General features: G+C 40.7%; 1 protein-coding gene across 2 annotated transcripts in view; it reads left to right on the plus strand.

Annotated features, from left to right (window-relative positions):
• LOC122263659 (uncharacterized) overlaps positions 1 to 20,000 on the plus strand; it is a 41,966-nt gene that overhangs the window by 4,460 nt on the left and 17,506 nt on the right. For both annotated transcript variants that reach the window (XM_086548978.1, XM_086548979.1), the window contains exons 5-8: positions 121 to 187; positions 1,629 to 1,810; positions 2,641 to 2,707; positions 3,508 to 3,689. In XM_086548978.1, the coding sequence (XP_086405104.1) occupies positions 121 to 187; positions 1,629 to 1,810; positions 2,641 to 2,707; positions 3,508 to 3,689 (498 nt within the window). The remainder of the gene's footprint in view (positions 1 to 120; positions 188 to 1,628; positions 1,811 to 2,640; positions 2,708 to 3,507; positions 3,690 to 20,000) is intronic.

A 20,000-nucleotide genomic window follows, 5' to 3' on the forward strand; every position in this document is an offset into this window, starting at 1 on the left:
TATATATATACGTCATATGCGGATGAGTAATGTAGGTACGCAAGGAAGAAAGTATAGATACGAATAAGAAAAAGAAAATAGAGTTTACGAAAGAGTCCACTGTCATTTAATTTTCTTCAGATGGCAAGTGCACGGAAGATGATGCAAAACCAAAGTGCTTATCAAAAGGAGGTACTATAACCCCTCAGTAAGTATCTGCATAATGCAACCAATACTTTTTTTATATCCATCAATTCAGTCCCATCTGTCATTCCCATGCGTGCTGACTAAAAATACTAGTTCCCCATTCGTTGGTTTTGACTTTTCACTCCAAAAAGGTTTCCTAATCCACGTGCTTCACTCTGGGTCTAATCAGGAAGGCCTGTCTCTTTTCACTCCAAAAAGGTTTCCTAATCCATGTGCTTCACTCTGGGTCTAATCAGGAAGGCCTGTGTCTTTTCACTCCAAAAAGGTTTCCTAATCCACGTGCTTCACTCTGGGTCTAATCAGGAAGGCCTGTCTCTTTTCACTCCAAAAAGGTTTCCTAATCCATGTGCTTCACTCTGGGTCTAATCAGGAAGGCCTGTGTCTTTTCACTCCAAAAAGGTTTCCTAATCCACGTGCTTCACTCTGGGTCTAATCAGGAAGGCCAGTGTCTTTTCACTCCAAAAAGGTTTCCTAATCCATGTGCTTCACTCTGGGTCTAATCAGGAAGGCCTGTGTCTTTTCACTCCAAAAAGGTTTCCTAATCCACGTGCTTCACTCTGGGTCTAATCAGGAAGGCCAGTGTCTTTTCACTCCAAAAAGGTTTCCTAATCCATGTGCTTCACTCTGGGTCTAATCAGGAAGGCCAGTTTCTTTTCACTCCAAAAAGGTTTCCTAATCCATGTGCTTCACTCTGGGTCTAATCAGGAAGGCCAGTTTCTTTTCACTCCAAAAAGGTTTCCTAATCCATGTGCTTCACTCTGGGTCTAATCAGGAAGGCCTGTGTCTTTTCACTCCAAAAAGGTTTCCTAATCCATGTGCTTCACTCTGGGTCTAATCAGGAAGGCCTGTGTCTTTTCACTCCAAAAAGGTTTCCTAATCCACGTGCTTCACTCTGGGTCTAATCAGGAAGGCCAGTGTCTTTTCACTCCAAAAAGGTTTCCTAATCCATGTGCTTCACTCTGGGTCTAATCAGGAAGGACTTTGTCTTTTCACTCCAAAAAGGTTTCCTAATCCATGTGCTTCACTCTGGGTCTAATCAGGAAGGACTTTGTCTTTTCACTCCAAAAAGGTTTCCTAATCCATGTGCTTCACTCTGGGTCTAATCAGGAAGGACTTTGTCTTTTCACTCCAAAAAGGTTTCCTAATCCATGTGCTTCACTCTGGGTCTAATCAGGAAGGACTTTGTCTTTTCACTCCAAAAAGGTTTCCTAATCCACGTGCTTCACTCTGGGTCTAATCAGGAAGGACTGTGTCTTTTCACTCCAAAAAGGTTTCCTAATCCATGTGCTTCACTCTGGGTCTAATCAGGAAGGCCTGTGTCTTTTCACTCCAAAAAGGTTTCCTAATCCATGTGCTTCACTCTGGGTCTAATCAGGAAGGCCTGTGTCTTTTCACTCCAAAAAGGTTTCCTAATCCATGTGCTTCACTCTGGGTCTAATCAGGAAGGACTGTGCCTCCAAAAAGAAAGACAAGTGGTCACTCGATCCAGGCTGCACGTGTTGCTTACCATGCAAGGACAAGAGTGGCTGTTCCAAGAAGGGAGGCGTTTGTGCAACGACGTGCGAGAACGTAGAACTACCCAAAGGCAAATGCGGAAAAGGTGGCTGCAAGTGTTGCGCCAGGGGTAAGAGATGCATCATGCAACTTTCGTAGAATAGGAAATGAAATAAAATCCTATACATCATGCACTATTGGGTAATTCTACATCGGTTAGTCTTATACATCATGCACTATTGGGTAATTCTACATCGGTTAGTCTTATACATCATGCACTATGGGGTAATTCTACATCGGTTAGTCTTATACATCATGCACTATTGGGTAATTCTACATCGGTTAGTAGTATACATCATGCACTATTGGGTAATTCTACATCGGTTAGTCTTATACATCATGCACTATTGGGTAATTCTACATCGGTCAGTCTTATACATCATGCACTATGGGGTAATTCTACATCGGTCAGTCTTATACATCATGCACTATGGGGTAATTCTACATCGGTCAGTCTTATACATCATGCACTTTGGGGTAATTCTACATCGGTCAGTCTTATACATCATGCACTATTGGGTAATTCTACATCGGTTAGTCTTATACATCATGCACTATTGGGTAATTCTACATCGGTCAGTCTTATACATCATGCACTATTGGGTAATTCTACATCGGTCAGTGTTATACATCATGCACTTTGGGGTAATTCTACATCGGTCAGTCTTATACATCATGCAATAATTGGGTAATTCTACATCGGTCAGTCTTATACATCATGCACTATTGGGTAATTCTACATCGGTCAGTCTTATACATCATGCACTATGGGGTAATTCTACATCGGTCAGTCTCAAGATAAGCAATATTCTTTATCCAGTCGTTCAACAATGATATTTACTCTCAGCATTGCATGACTGCCATGCAAATAGTCTCTAACTCCTTATTTTCTAACTTTAGATGATACTTGTGGAGAAATTTACGCAAAGAAAAAATGTGGTACCAAGGGAGGTACCATCACGAACAAGTAAGTGTTTTCATTCTTTAACTTCCGTTTCCCATTGATTCATAGTTGTTTTAAATGCAATATTGCAATAATTTCTTTCGTCACAGCCACATGTATTGCCTGCGAGATTTGATTGCCTGACCTTCCTTCTACAACTGAACCCACAGTAGGACATTTGTCTATCTCTTTCCTAAGGACAAAAAAAGAGAAAAAAAAAAAGAAAAAAAAAAAGTTTGATACACCTACAACAAAAGAATCTGTTTCGTTGGTGAAATCGCTTATATATTTGCTATTCTGTAATCGTTTAATTAGTTGAGCTAACAAACATGATGTAACTTTTACTCCTTTTTTTCATGAACAATTTAGTGTTATCTGCGTAAATTTCTTTCTCTTTCCATATGTGTATCTGTCAATCTATCTATTTGTGTGTTTATATATTCATTAATTTGTGTGTGTGTGTATGCATACATACGCACATACATACACACACACACACACACACACACACACACACACACACACACACACACACACACACACACACGCATACACACATGTACACACACACACACACACTCACACACACACGCGCGCGCGCGCGCGCGCGCGAGCGTACACATACACACATACACACACACACACACGCACGCACGCATACACACATGTGCACACACACATACACACGCATATATAAATGAATACACATATATATAAACGTATAAGTATATTTAATATATATATATATATAGATATATATATATATATATATATATATATATATATATATATATATATATATATATATATATATATATTACCAGGGACGAATGCACAAAAAAGAGTAAAGACAAATGGTCATGGAATCCAACATGCACTTGCTGCTTACCATGCGGGGAAACAAAACGCTGCACGAATAAAGGAGGTTTCTGCGCTGAGTCCTGTCCAAATGGGGAAGTGCCGAAAGGCAAATGCAAAGGCAAAGATTGCAAGTGCTGTGCTTCAGGTAAGTTGCATGACTTTTATTTATATACACAATGGCATGAGAGAGTGAGAGTGTAATGGATGCTCCCTTGGTTTGTTCAGAGCAACTTGCAAATAACAGGATTGAGCAGGAACAATCGGCTATAGGCAATGGGCAATGATACAGCTTCTCATTAGTATAGGTGATTACAGTGGAAATCTTGATGGAAAACAGCATTTTCACACACACACACACACATATATATTCATACTATAGGTCATGGTGATGATGAAACATAATAATGTATAACAAACCGTCAAAGTAGCAGTTACTGGGCCAGGTAACTTTAACCTCTATGGCCATTTACTTTCTGGTCAAACTAGCTACTTAGGATCAGTCTAAGCCTCTCCAGGTGAAACTACAGGTTCAATGGGCCTTCTGGAGGAGTTCCTCAAGGTCCATCTCTGTGTAGAGGAGTTTCTCTGGTACGAGATCCTTCCGGAGGAGTTTCACTAGGAACTCCTACCTCCTAAGGACATCCTAATATCGCTCCTAACTAGTAGGAATTTCCCTAAGAGCACCCTAGATATCCACAAACAAAGCATTCGCGTTCGCCAGTTTGAATATTTTCGCGGTCAAAACTAATTAGCACAAATGAAAAGGTAACCAGTTTAAATCTATCTCATACAACGTTTACCGTCGAATTAGCAGTTACTGGGACAGGTAACGTTAACCTCTTTGATCAGTTACTTCTGGATCAGTGCTTTTTGGCAACACTAGATTTCAGGTATTTAGATCAATTGAAACTCCCCTATAAACTCCTCCAGAAGGACCTGGACCTGAAGAAACTCCTCCAGAAGGACCTGGACCTGGAGAAACTCCTCCAGAAGGACCTGGACCTGGAGAAACTCCTCCAGAAGGACCTGGACCTGGAGAAACTCCTCCAGAAGGACCTGGACCTGGAGAAACTCCTCCAGAAGGACCTGGACCTGGAGAAACTCCTCCAGAAGGACCTGGACCTGGAGAAACTCCTCCAGAAGGTCCTGGACCTGGAGAAACTCCCCCAGAAGGTCCTGGACCTGGAGAAACTCCCCCAGAAGGTCCTGGACCTGGAGAACCTGGACCTGGAGATACTTCTCAGGATGGCCCTGGACCTGGAGGTACTCCTCTAGAAGGTCCTGGACCTGGAGAAACTCCTCCAGAAGGTCCTGATCCTGGAGAAACTCCACCAGAAGGACCTGGACCTGGTGAAACTCCAACTGGAGCAGGTGAGTAGTGACGATGTTCCTTGCTTACTGCTGATGAACAGCCATGAAATTCTACGCAAAAATGCCTACGGTTCAACAGAGAAGCTCATGCGAAAAGAGTGTTTTCTTTTTTCGGCTTAAATTTCTCGGTCCATATCATCGTCTGATGATCAAGGACATGTAATACAAAACCATTTGGTGTAGAATCATGTGTTACAAGGCCTAAACAATGATGAAGTACACATTAAAGTACATCACATTTTGTAAACTGGATGGGTCTGCTTAGCATTGTGCTGACCCAGTAATCCAGAAGCTAGATAGTGTTGAATGGCCAACTGGTTCCCAATCAAATGGTCTTGATAATTATTGTACTGTGCAAAATTACCGTTTTAGGTAATCTTGGATATTGAGCCTTATATATGTGTGCAAAAAAGTATGAGAATGCTCATATTTTCGTCTGTTAGCTTATTGCTAAATACATTTTTCTGCCATAAAGCAAAAATACAGCTTTGCTAAGCTTAACTGATGCCGGATATTTTCGACATGCCATTTCAAATTTGCGTTGCGTAGATTTTTTTTTTTTTTTTTGTATTGGGAGAGCGATAACAGGTATGATAGAATCTAGTTTGTCGAGGAATATGGTGAAATTATATTTTGAAAATCAGTAATGATTTTGTGTAAACCGGGAAAAGATGAATTACATCTATAGGATTTTTTTTTTTTTTTTTTTTTTTTTTTATCTGCCTCTAATTGCCTATAATCTGTACTGCTATATTTCTGCATCCAATAATGGGAATTACGGTGTACAGTCTTCCCAGTTCTCGGTGGCTTTGGAAAGAATATTTAGAATTTCTGAGGTCCAAGCTCAGACATCCACTATGAACTGAATTGGTCATGTTATACTGACTTCAGATGAATCGAGCCGTCGGGAATTCTTGTGATAATAGCAAATTATGTGACCTTAAGTCCTTTTCGTTTGTTATTAATATTATTGTGATTATTATCATTATCTTTATTACTACCATTACCACAGCAGAACACACATGTACACCTGTTATGGCATGTACGTGTGCGTGTGTGCTTGTGCTTATATACATCAAACAACCACACACACACACGTATACGTTACTTTTGATTCTGACAATTCTTTCATCAGCATGTCTGTTTGTTTTTCTTGGTGTGTTGTTATTTGGTCAATGGCAACGTTAGAAAATATGCAGTTTGATCTTCACTAGATTTTTTTCATGCTTGAGAGGGGATATAAGGAAATCTCCTGTGAATCTTTATAAATACCGGAAATTCCCCCATAACCACTTGCTCCTGGTAAAACTCCTCTAGGACCAGTAGGACCTGGGCCGGTATTCACGAAAAGTTATAAACTGCGAGATTTGTCTATGATACAAAAAGGCCTTTGACTTTACAATTTGCTCTATAGCTTCAAGTGAAAATGTCATTGATACATGACTTGTATCTATGACCCAGCCGAAGTTTAAGACACGTCTGGGGGTGACCATCACACTTCTGGGCTGTCATGAGATGTGGACAACAGGCAATAATGGCAGCGAGTAATAGCAATAATGATGATAAGGAAAACTTTTTGTCTTATTGTCAAACAGAAATCGAGTCTTCACCATTTTTACTGCAATACTCAATTCAAGAAACACAAATGACATCACAGTGACAATAAATGTAGGTCTTGTCTGGATATACAAGAAACTGAATGTGCAATTTTAGTCATTATGTATGTCAGAATCATTGCATTGTCAATTTTACGATATTACTGTGGATTACATGGTATCATAGGGTGTGCTATGATTGTAGGTTTATAACAGAAAGAACACGATGATTTTCTGATCTATTGTTATGTACTGTATTTATTTTTGGATTGTTATGAGTTCGGTGTGGTTGCATAGCGCGGCGGCATAGCGGGATGAGGTCAGGTGTGTATTGATATTTTATGCCAGCTCTATTAACCTAGGTTGGCTGATGATGCTCCCTATTTGCCATTTTGGTGATGTGTTGAGATACGACCCCTCCCCCCCTGCAAAATTATCTTGTAAATGTGGCAACAGCAAAAGTTATGGACATAATGAGACTCACCAGTAGGGTATGGACCGAGGGCTTTCCTTATTTAGATTATCCTACACCTCTAGTGTTTAGAAGGCTTCACAATGTATTTTCTTTCAGATAATTAATTATTACCAATAATTCTTCAACTTCTTCCATCATCGTGTTTTCTGAAGATTTTGTCAGTCACAAAAGGACTGTCTTTGCGTTGTTATTTCACCAACGTCAACGCCGGATCTCAAATGATAAAGCAGAACATTTCCACGGTTTGGCAAAAGACATTTAAACGCGATGGCAAAGTGATAGGCATAACTTTAATCCCCATGTTTAGTTTAGTTGAAAATCAGATCATGCTGTTCTGATTAAAGCTGTCGCAAACCTACGCTCATTTCGAATATATTTATCAGGATTATTTTAAGGTGAACTAAACACGGCGATTAAATCAATGCCCATCGCCTTGTCGTCGTGTTTAACCCCTAAAAGGACGCGCGTACTCTCATTCGGGGAAGGACACCCGTACTAGATTTAATAGGCTATTTTCTTTTGTTTTTTAATCTTTAAGGAAAGCGAGACCAAGCTATTATGCACTCTCACAGGACGCCGGACAGTGGAGAGTTTTCTTTCCAATATTTATCAGATTTTTCCTATAGATTCTTAAACTGCGAAATTAAAGAAATAGATATTGCGTTATATCTCCCTGATATGCCACAAGTCCCTCATCTCATAGTATGCTCTCCTCCCGTGTGTGTGTGTGTGTGTGTTTTCTTATTTGCAAGTGCGTGTATGTGTCCCTCCAAGTATTTTATAGCATTATGCGGTGACAATAGGTGGAAGGAGTGAAATGTCTAAGATTTGTAGGCTATGATACTCACTAAACGAAGATTGAATCCAGTACAATTCTTAATATTAGCAATTGCCAACGACTGTACATCATGAGTAAGACCCCATGAGCAACTTTAGAATTGCAGGGGGAATCCCTAGTACTGGGGTTTGGAGTCGTTGAGTTGCCTTGAATCTTCTTTCTCCTCCGCAACTGATTGACTTCGTTTTCTCATACCTCTTCTGTTTTCCATACGACCAAACACACCAACGTTTGCCCTCTCGAGTGACCAGCACATTACACTGACTGACTGAGTTACACCTCCAGATGGAAGCAAAATTGGAACTACCCCCCCCCCCTCCCCGGATTTGGATGAAGTGTTGGGGATGACAACACTTCCCCACATGCTTCCCCATGTGGAGATGGAAACACTCCCCCAGGTGGAGGTGGAAGTTCTCCCCCAGGTGGAGATAGCACTACCCCAGGTGGAGGTAGAGGTGGAAGTACTCCCCCTGGCGGTGGTATAAAAAGTAGATAAAAGCTGTGCTTGAGTTTCGTGTTCGCCTAACAGTAAATATCATTTCTTAGAATGATCATCAGAATATGATCAGCTTGTTTGTAACTATTATTATAAATGCTTTTTATCATTTGTATCATTGACGTTACAATCATCAGTAGCATATTTAAATCATTAACATTATCTTCGTCGTTATAATTACTACTACCATAAGTTTCGAGTGATGGCAATGATGGTCGCGATATAACCATATAACTTACAAAAATGTACTTCTACTTAACTGCATTTCTGCATTATTATTTATTATTCAACTCTTTACATAATTTATAATTTGCAAATGATTTCGCTCTGAATACTTACATCAAAACTACACATATTGAACTTACACATTCAACTGCTATAACTCCTACAAACTCCGCCAGAAGATACTCCTCCAGAGGATACCCCACCAGAAGATACTCCTCCAGAGGATACCCCACCAGAAGATACTCCTCCAGAGGATACCCCACCAGAAGATACTCCTCCAGAGGATACCCCACCAGAAGATACTCCTCCTGAGGATACCCCACCAGAAGATACTCCTCCAGAGGATACCCCACCTGAAGATACTCCTCCAGAAGATACCCCACCAGAAGATACTCCTCCAGAGGATACCCCACCAGAAGATACTCCTCCAGAGGATACCCCACCAGAAGATACTCCTCCAGAGGATACCCCACCAGAGGATACCCCACCAGAGGACACCCCACCAGAAGATACCCCACCAGAAGATACTCCTCCAGAGGATACCCCACCAGAGGATACCCCACCAGAAGATACACCACCAGAAGATACTCCTCCAGAGGATACCCCACCAGAAGATACTCCTCCAGAAGATACCCCACCAGAAGATACTCCTCCAGAGGATACCCCACCAGAAGATACTCCTCCAGAGGATACCCCACCAGAAGATACTCCTCCAGAGGATACCCCACCAGAAGATACTCCTCCAGAGGATACCCCACCAGAAGATACTCCTCCAGAGGAACACCCCCCCCAAGATACTCCTCCAGAGGATACCCCACCAGAAGATACTCCTCCAGAGGATACCCCACCAGAAGATACTCCTCCAGAGGATACCCCACCAGAAGATACTCCTCCAGAGGATACCCCACCAGAAGATACTCCTCCAGAGGATACCCCACCAGAAGATACCCCACCAGAGGATACTCCTCCAGAGGATACCCCACCAGAGGATACCCCACCAGAAGATACTCCTCCAGAGGATACCCCACCAGAAGATACCCCACCAGAGGATACTCCTCCAGAGGATACCCCACCAGAAGATACTCCTCCAGAGGATACCCCACCAGAAGATACTCCTCCAGAGGATACCCCACCAGAGGATACCCCACCAGAAGATACTCCTCCAGAGGATACCCCACCAGAAGATACTCCTCCAGAGGATACCCCACCAGAAGATACTCCTCCAGAGGATACCCCACCAGAAGATACTCCTCCAGAGGATACCCCACCAGAGGATACCCCACCAGAAGATACCCCACCAGAAGATACTCCTCCAGAGGATACCCCACCAGAAGATACTCCTCCAGAGGATACCCCACCAGAAGATACTCCTCCAGAGGATACCCCACCAGAAGATACCCCACCAGAAGATACTCCTCCAGAGGATACCCCACCAGAAGATACCCCACCAGAGGATACCCCACCAGAAGATACTCCTCCAGAGGATACCCCACCAGAAGATACCCCACCAGAAGATACTCCTCCAGAGGATACCCCACCAGAAGATACCCCACCAGAAGATACTCCTCCAGAGGATACCCCACCAGAAGATACTCCTCCAGAAGATACCCCACCAGAGGATACCCCACCAGAAGATACTCCTCCAGAGGATACCCCACCAGAAGATACACCACCAGAAGATACTCCTCCAGAGGATACCCCACCAGAAGATACTCCTCCAGAAGATACTCCTCCAGAGGATACCCCACCAGAAGATACTCCTCCAGAGGATACCCCACCAGAAGATACTCCTCCAGAGGATACCCCACCAGAAGATACTCCACCAGAAGATACCCCACCAGAAGATACTCCTCCAGAGGATACCCCACCAGAAGATACTCCTCCAGAGGATACCCCACCAGAAGATACTCCTCCAGAGGATACCCCACCAGAAGATACTCCTCCAGAGGATACCCCACCAGAGGATACCCCACCAGAGGATACCCCACCAGAAGATACTCCTCCAGAGGATACCCCACCAGATGATACTCCTCCTGATGAGGGAGGTAAGTGAAAATAGACAGTGTCGCTTGAAGATCAGACATTTCTGCTTAAAGCTGTCTAAAACCTGCTCCCATCATTAATAAACTTACTGTCAGAATTATCTAAAAATATATATATATAAAATAAAATAAACACGGTGATTAGATTTATGCCTTTCACCTTGTCGTCGCTTTTCAATGTCTGTTACTAAACCGCTTATTATGTGAAAAGCTGTGGTCATTCCCACTAAATAAACTTTTTAAAATAAACTGTTACTTACGACGAAAGAAGCCATCAGTGACGACGGCTGCTTTCTCCCGTGGAAATTTTGTTAATCACCAAGGAAGGCAAGACAGGTATTGATGAAAGAACGTCTATGTGAAAGTCGGCGACACGGGATTGACATACATGGTATTTATAACAGCCACAAGAACATTTCCTTTTCGCCACGATGGTCTGTTCATGTCTGAGCAGATGGCTGTGTAGGAAACATTTTGTTCTTCCATAAAATAACGAAAAACTATTACAGTAACTACATATAATTTAGATACTGCGTATATGTGTGTGTGTGTCTGTGTGTGTGTTTGTCTGTGTGTGTGCGTGCGTGTGTGTGTGTGTGTATGTACATATACACATATACATATACATATATGTGTATATATATATATATATATATATATATATATATATATATATATATATATATATATATATATATATATATATATATATATATAGTGTATATATGTATATATATGTATATGCATATATATATGCATATATGTATGTATGTATATATATATATATATATATATATATATATATATATATATATATATATATATATATATATATATATACATACACACGAAAACCCCAGGTCTAGGGCTTTGGGTGAAGCCAAAAATATGGTGGTAGAGATGCCTTGAATCTTCTTTCTCCTCGTGACCTAATCTCATCAGACATTCGCAACTGATTGATTTGTTTTCTCATACCTTCCCGTCATCACTGATTCCCACTTTCTGTGCGACCGAGGGCACCAATGTTTGTCCTCTGGAAGCAGAATTGGAACTACTCCTCCCGGTGGAGATGGCAACTTGGGATGATAATTGGGATAATAATAATCCTCCCCATGGGAATGGCCACTATCCCTCCGGAGGGGAGATAGTTCCCATCTCCACCAGGTGGAGATGGCAATACTCCACCAAGTAGAGATGGCAACATTTCCCCTGGTGGAGATAGCAACATCCCCTGGTGGAGGTGGGAGTACTCCTCTCAGCGGCGGTACAACTCCCGCAGCAGTAAATGGTATACAGAAGTTGCGTAAAAGTTTTGTGTTCGCTTACGAGTTAATGTTTCTTAAAATGCTCATGATGGTACTTTTACCATCATGATAATAAGCTTGTTTGTATGTATATGTATATATATATATATATATATATATATATATATATATATATTTATTTTTTTTTTTTTTTTTTTTTTTTTTTTTTTTTTTTTTTTTGGTATCACTGACGTTACAATCATCAGTGTTTTTTTTATCATTATCCCAACCATTATCTTCGTTATTATTACTACCACTACGTTACGAGTGGTAACAATAATGGTGGCGATAATGGTAACAAATGCAATTATATCAGGTTCACTGATCATCAGTTGTCATTCAACTCCCAAAATATTACTTTTACTTAATTGCTATTGCTACTTTTATTTATCATTCATCTCTACATTATTTATAACTTTACTTTTACCCTGAGCACTTGCAATAAAATTGTATATATTCAGCTAACACATTAAACTGTTATAACTGCTATAAACAGATACCCCACCAGAGGATACCCCACCAGAAGATACTCCTCCAGAGGATACCCCACCAGAAGATACTCCTCCAGAGGATACCCCACCAGAAGATACTCCTCCAGAGGATACCCCACCAGAAGATACTCCTCCAGAGGATACCCCACCAGAAGATACTCCTCCAGAGGATACCCCACCAGAAGATACTCCTCCAGAGGATACCCCACCAGAAGATACTCCTCCAGAGGATACCCCACCTGAAGATACTCCTCCAGAGGATACCCCACCAGAAGATACTCCTCCAGAGGACACCCCACCTGAAGATACTCCTCCAGAAGATACTCCTCCAGAGGATACCCCACCAGAGGATACTCCCCCAGAAGATACTCCTCCAGAGGACACCCCACCAGAAGATACTCCTCCAGAGGATACTCCCCCAGAAGATACTCCTCCAGAGGACACCCCACCAGAAGATACTCCTCCAGAGGATACTCCCCCAGAAGATACTCCTCCAGAGGATACCCCACCAGAAGGTAAGTGCAAATAGACAAGTCGCTTAAAGTTCAGACACTTCTGCTTAAAGCTGCATAAAACCTACACTCAGCTTAAGTGAATTTGCCGCCAGAATTATTCTGAAATAAACACGGCGATTAAATTTATGCCTTTCACCTTGTCATCGCTTTTAAATCTCTTTCACTAAACCGCTTATTATGTGAAAAGCTGTGGGCATTCCCACTAAATAAACTTTTAAAAATAAACTGTTACTTACGACGAAAAAAACCATCAGTGACGACGGCTGCTTTCTCCCGTGGAAATTTTGTTAATCACCAAGGAAGGCAAGACAGGTATTGATGAAAGAACGTCTATGTGAAAGTCGGCGACACGGGATTGACATACACGGTATTTATAGCAGCCACAAGAACATTTCCTTTTCGCCACGATGGTCTGTTCATGTCTGAGCAGATGGCTGTGTAGGAAACATTTTGTTCTAGAAAGTATCGAACAGCATACTATAAATTACTTCTTTGTTGTCTCCGTTGTTGGTATCCTTTCCTATTCTCTTTGTATATCTCATCTTTTCATATATGTTTATTTTTTGTCATTGTAACTACGTATGATATAGATAATGTGAGTTACAGTGTATGTGTATGTATATATTTTTTTTCTTTCTTTCTCTTTCTTGTTTGTTTCGATTCTGGAATGTATTCTTAAAATGAACACGAAACTTCAGAATTGCAGGGGAACCCCCTGGTCTGGGGGTTTGGGTGCAGCCAAGAATTTGATAGTTGAGGTACCTTGAATCTTCCTCTTTCTCCTCGTGATCTTATCACTTGAGAGATCCGCAACTGATTGATTTTGTCTTCACTTAGCTCTTCTGCTCTCCATACGACCAAAGACACACTAACGTTTACCCTCTCGAGTGACCAGTTCATTAGATTGTGTGACTGAGTAACACCTCCAGATGGAAGCAGAATTGGAACTACTCTCCCCGATTTCGATGGCAACTATCCTTCCGATGTGGATGACAGCCATTGGAGATGGAAATACTCCCCCAGGTGGAGATAGTAGCAGTACCCAGGTGGAGGTGGAAGTACTCCCCCTGCCAGTGGATTAAAAATAGATAAAAACTGTACATGAGTTTCGTGTTCGCCTAACAGTAAATATGATTTCTTAAAATGATCATGAGAATATGATCAGCTTGATTGTAAATATTACTATAAATGCTTTTTTTTCATTTGTATCATTGACGTATCATTTTTAAATCATTACCATTATCTTCGTCGTTATCATTACTATTACCATAAGTTTCGAGTGATTGCAATAATGGTGGCGATATAACCATATCACTTCAATAATAGAGGTTCACTATCTATCAGTTGTCCATCGACATACAAAAATGTACTACCTAACTGCCATTTCTACATTATTATTTATTATTCAACTCTTTACATAACTCTTTACATTTACAAATAAGTTCGCTCTGAATACTTGCATTAAAACTGCACATATTGAACTTACACATTTTGCTATAACTCCTACAAACTCCTCCAGAAGATACCCCACCAGAAGATACTCCACCAGAAGATACCCCACCAGAAGATACTCCTCCAGAAGATACCCCACCAGAAGATACTCCTCCAGAAGATACACCTCCAGAGGATACCCCACCAGAAGATACTCCTCCAGAGGATACCCCACCTGAAGATACTCCTCCAGAGGATACCCCACCAGAAGATACTCCTCCAGAGGATACCCCACCAGAAGATACTCCTCCAGAGGATACCCCACCAGAAGATACTCCTCCAGAGGATACCCCACCAGAAGATACTCCTCCAGAGGATACCCCACCAGAAGATACACCTCCAGAGGATACCCCACCAGAAGATACTCCTCCAGAAGATACTCCTCCAGAGGATACCCCACCAGAAGATACACCTCCAGAGGATACCCCACCAGAAGATACTCCTCCAGAGGATACCCCACCAGAAGATACTCCTCCAGAGGATACCCCACCAGAAGATACTCCTCCAGAGGATACCCCACCAGAAGATACTCCTCCAGAGGATACCCCACCAGAAGATACTCCTCCAGAGGATACCCCACCAGAAGATACTCCTCCAGAGGATACCCCACCAGAAGATACACCTCCAGAGGATACCCCACCTGAAGATACCCCACCAGAAGATACTCCTCCAGAGGATACCCCACCAGAAGATACTCCTCCAGAGGATACCCCACCAGAAGATACTCCTCCAGAGGATACCCCACCAGAAGATACTCCTCCAGAGGATACCCCACCAGAAGATACTCCTCCAGAGGATACCCCACCAGAAGATACTCCTCCAGAGGATACCCCACCAGAAGATACTCCTCCAGAGGATACCCCACCAGAAGATACTCCTCCAGAAGACACCCCACCAGAAGATACTCCTCCTGAAGAGGGAGGTAAGTGAAAATAAACAGTGGCGCTTGAAGATCAGACACCTGCCTAAAACTGTCTAAAACCTGCTCCCATCTTCAATAAACATACTATCAGAATTATTTTAAAATAAATTAAACACGGCGATTAAATTTATGCCAATCACCATGTCGTCGCTTTTAAATGTCTTACTAAACCGTCCTGCTTAATATGTGAAAAGCTGTGGGCATTCCCACTAAATAAACATTTTAAAATCACCTGTTAGCTGCGTCGAAAGAAGACATCAGTGACGACGGCTGCTTTCTCCCGTGGAAATTTTGTTAATCACAAAGGAAGGCAAGACAGGTATTGATGAAAGAACGTCCATGTGAAAGTCAGCGACACGGGATTGACATATACGGTATTTATAGCAGCCACAAGAACATTTCCTTTTCGACACGATAGTCTGTTCATGTCTGAGCAGATAGTTGTATAGAAAACATTTTGCTCTTCCACAAAGTACCAAACATTCAAGAAGTTTTCTTCTTTATCGTCTTCGTCGTATAATTTCTTCTCTTTTGCTGTTATTATTATTTTTTTTAATTCATTTCTATCATATATTGTAGATACTACGGGTTACAGCAGTATAAATACACACACACACACACACACACACATATATATATATATATATATATATATATATATATATATATATATGTGTGTGTGTGTGTGTGTGTGTGTGTGTGTGTGTGTGTGTGTGTGTGGTGTGTGTGTATGTATATATATATTATTCCTAGCGGTGGTACACTATCGCAGTAGCAAATGGCTTATAAAAAATGAGTTTTGTGTTTGTGTTATGAGTAAATATTCCTTAAAATGCTAATGACGGTGCTTTTAACGTCATGATAATAAGCTTGCTTGCAACGATCACTATAATTGCTTTTTAACATCTGTATCATTGGCGTTACAATCATCAGTATCATTATGTTCGTTTATCATAATCATCATTATCATTAACATTACCTTCATCGTTATCATTATCACCCTAATTTTCGAGTGACAGCAATAACAGTGGTAATACTACGGATATCAATATAATGATAGCTTTAATCACAGCAGGTTCACTGACCATCAGTTGTCCAACGACTTCTACTGAGTAACTACTGCTACTCTATTATTCATGATTTAACTTTTATCTTTATAGAATTCATCTATTGACCACAAGTTTTTAATATATTTAGCAATTTACTTCTAAAAGCTATATGTAGCATAAGGCTCTCACTTCTGTCCGATGTATAACTGATACAGCATAATGGCAGTCTTTTCACCCGCGACGTTTGCGTGGGCAAGCCTTCCATAACATTTCGTCAGCTGTTGGTATACATCATCTAAAACCGGGAATGTTGTGTCCTATGCTGTAAACATGGCTCTCAATAAGAAAGAATGTATCTATTTTCGCCCAATATAAGCTTATACATTAAACTGCTATAACTGCTATAAACTCCTCCAGAGGATACCCCACCAGAAGATACTCCTCCAGAGGATACCCCACCAGAAGATACCCCACCAGAGGATACCCCACCAGAAGATACTCCTCCAGAGGATACCCCACCAGAAGATACACCACCAGAAGATACTCCTCCAGAGGATACCCCACCAGAGGATACCCCACCAGAAGATACACCACCAGAAGATACTCCTCCAGAGGATACCCCACCAGAGGATACCCCACCAGAAGATACCCCTCCAGAGGATACCCCACCAGAAGATACTCCTCCAGAAGATACCCCACCAGAAGATACTCCTCCAGAGGATACCCCACCAGAAGATACTCCTCCAGAGGATACCCCACCAGAAGATACCCCTCCAGAGGATACCCCACCAGAAGATACTCCTCCAGAGGATACCCCACCAGAAGATACCCCTCCAGAGGATACCCCACCAGAAGATACCCCTCCAGAGGATACCCCACCAGAAGATACTCCTCCAGAGGATACCCCACCAGAAGATACTCCTCCAGAGGATACCCCACCAGAAGATACTCCTCCAGAGGATACCCCACCAGAAGATACCCCACCAGAAGATACTCCTCCAGAGGATACCCCACCAGAAGATACTCCTCCAGAGGATACCCCACCAGAAGATACTCCTCCAGAGGATACCCCACCAGAAGATACTCCTCCAGAGGATACCCCACCAGAAGATACTCCTCCAGAGGATACCCCACCAGAAGATACTCCTCCAGAGGATACCCCACCAGAAGATACTCCTCCAGAGGATACCCCACCAGAAGATACTCCTCCAGAGGATACCCCACCAGAAGATACTCCTCCAGAGGATACCCCACCAGAAGATACTCCTCCAGAGGATACCCCACCAGAAGATACTCCTCCAGAGGATACCCCACCAGAAGATACTCCTCCAGAGGATACCCCACCAGAAGATACTCCTCCAGAGGATACCCCACCAGAAGATACTCCTCCAGAGGATACCCCACCAGAAGATACTCCTCCAGAGGATACCCCACCAGAAGATACTCCTCCAGAGGATACCCCACCAGAAGATGCTCCTCCAGAAGAGGAAGGTGAGTGCAAATAGACAGCCTCGCTTGAAGATCAGACACTTCTGCTTAAAGCTGCCTAAAACCTGCTCCCATCTTCAATAAACCTGCGTAAAACCTGCTCTCATCTTAAATAAACCTGCTCCCATCTCCAATAAACCTGCAGAATGCTTTTGAAATCAATTGAACACATCGATTAAACTTATGTATATCACCTTGCCGTCGCTTTTAAATATTTTACTAAACCGCTTTATTATGTGAAAAGCTGTGGGCATTCCCACTAAATAAACATTTTAAAATCACCTGTTAGCTGCGTCGAAAGAAGCCATCAGTGACGACGGCTGCTTTCTCCCGTGGAAATTTTGTTAATCACCAAGGAAGGCAAGACAGGTATTGATGAAAGAACGTCTATGTGAAAGTCGGCGGCACGGGATTGACATACACGGTATTTATAGCAGCCACAAGAACATTTCCTTTTCCCCACGATGGTCTGTTCATGTCTGAGCAGATGGCTGTGTAGGAAACATTTTGTTCTTCCATAAAGTAACCAAGAATATTCTTTGTCGTCATCGCCATCACTGTGACTCATAGTACTATGAGTTACAGTGCAAATTTACACACACACACACATATATATATATATATATATATATATATATATATATATATATATATATATATATATATATATATATATATAATATATATATAGATAGATAAAGAGATATATAGATAGATATATCTATATCTATATCTATATATACACACATATATATATACAGTATATATACATATATATACATATATGTATATATATATATATATATGCATGTGTATATATACATATATATACATATATATGTGTATATATATGTATGTATGTATATATATATGTATGTATTTATATATATATATATATATATATATATATATATATATATATATATATATGTATGTAAAAATATGTATGCATATATATATATATATATATATATATATTATATATATATATATATATATATATGTATATGTATATATATATATATATATATATATATATATATATATATATATAGACATATAGACATATATATACATACATATATATAGACATATATATACATGCATATATATACATAAATATATATGTATATATATATACATATATATATATATACATATATATATATATATATATATATATATATATATATATATATATATATATATATATATATATGATCTCTTCAAAAGTTCCTTCCAACTCCCATAAAATATCTGCGGGAAAATAGGTAAATTGCAATTGGCAAAGTCTAGACTCCAGAACATAGGCGCATGCTAACCGCATTCTTAAAATGAACTGAATGTTAACCACGATAATTTAGCATTGCAGGGGAACCCCCAGGTCTCGTGTTTGGGTGTAGCCCCCAAAAAATATGATGGTTGAGGTGCCTTGAATCTTCTTCTTTCTCCTCGTGACCTTATCTCTTCAGACATCCGCAAATGATTTATTTTGTTTTCTCATACTTCCCCGTCACCACTAAGTCCCACTTCCCGCAGGACTGAAGAGACGCTAACGTTTTCCCACTCGAGTGATCATAGGAGTAGATTAGCTGAGTTTCACCTCCAGATGGAAGCGAAATTGGTGCACCTCCCAATTATGATCAGAACCTTTTGCCCGACTGGTATTTCCTCGATTGAGGTGGATAATTTGTCCCCATTTGGGATTGCAATTATTTTCCCCGATTTGGATGACCTGTTCCCCCGTTGGGATGGCAACCTAAGTGAAGGTGGTGGTAGTACAAAAGATAGATTAAAGCTGTGTGTGAGTTTGTGTTCGCTTAAGAATAAAAATTGTTTCTTAAAATGATCATGATGATACTTTTACTAATCAGGATAATAATATATAATTACTTTTGACAATTTGTATCATTGACGTTACAGTCATCAGTATCAGTGTTTTTTTTTTTGTTTTTTTTTTTTTATCATCATTATTATCATGATCATTATCTTAACCGTTATCATTACTGCCATCATAATTTTCAAGTGATAGCAATAATGGTAGAAATATTACCAGTATCAAAATACTGATAACAATTCCAATAATAGTTGTCCATCGACTTCCAAATTGTACTTCTACTATATCAACATTTCACCTTTCTTATCTGTTATCTA

Source organism: Penaeus japonicus, unplaced genomic scaffold, assembly GCF_977035675.1.
Source record: "Penaeus japonicus unplaced genomic scaffold, GWHDUDI00000001_assembly GWHDUDI00000021, whole genome shotgun sequence".
NCBI lineage: Eukaryota > Metazoa > Arthropoda > Malacostraca > Decapoda > Penaeidae > Penaeus > Penaeus japonicus.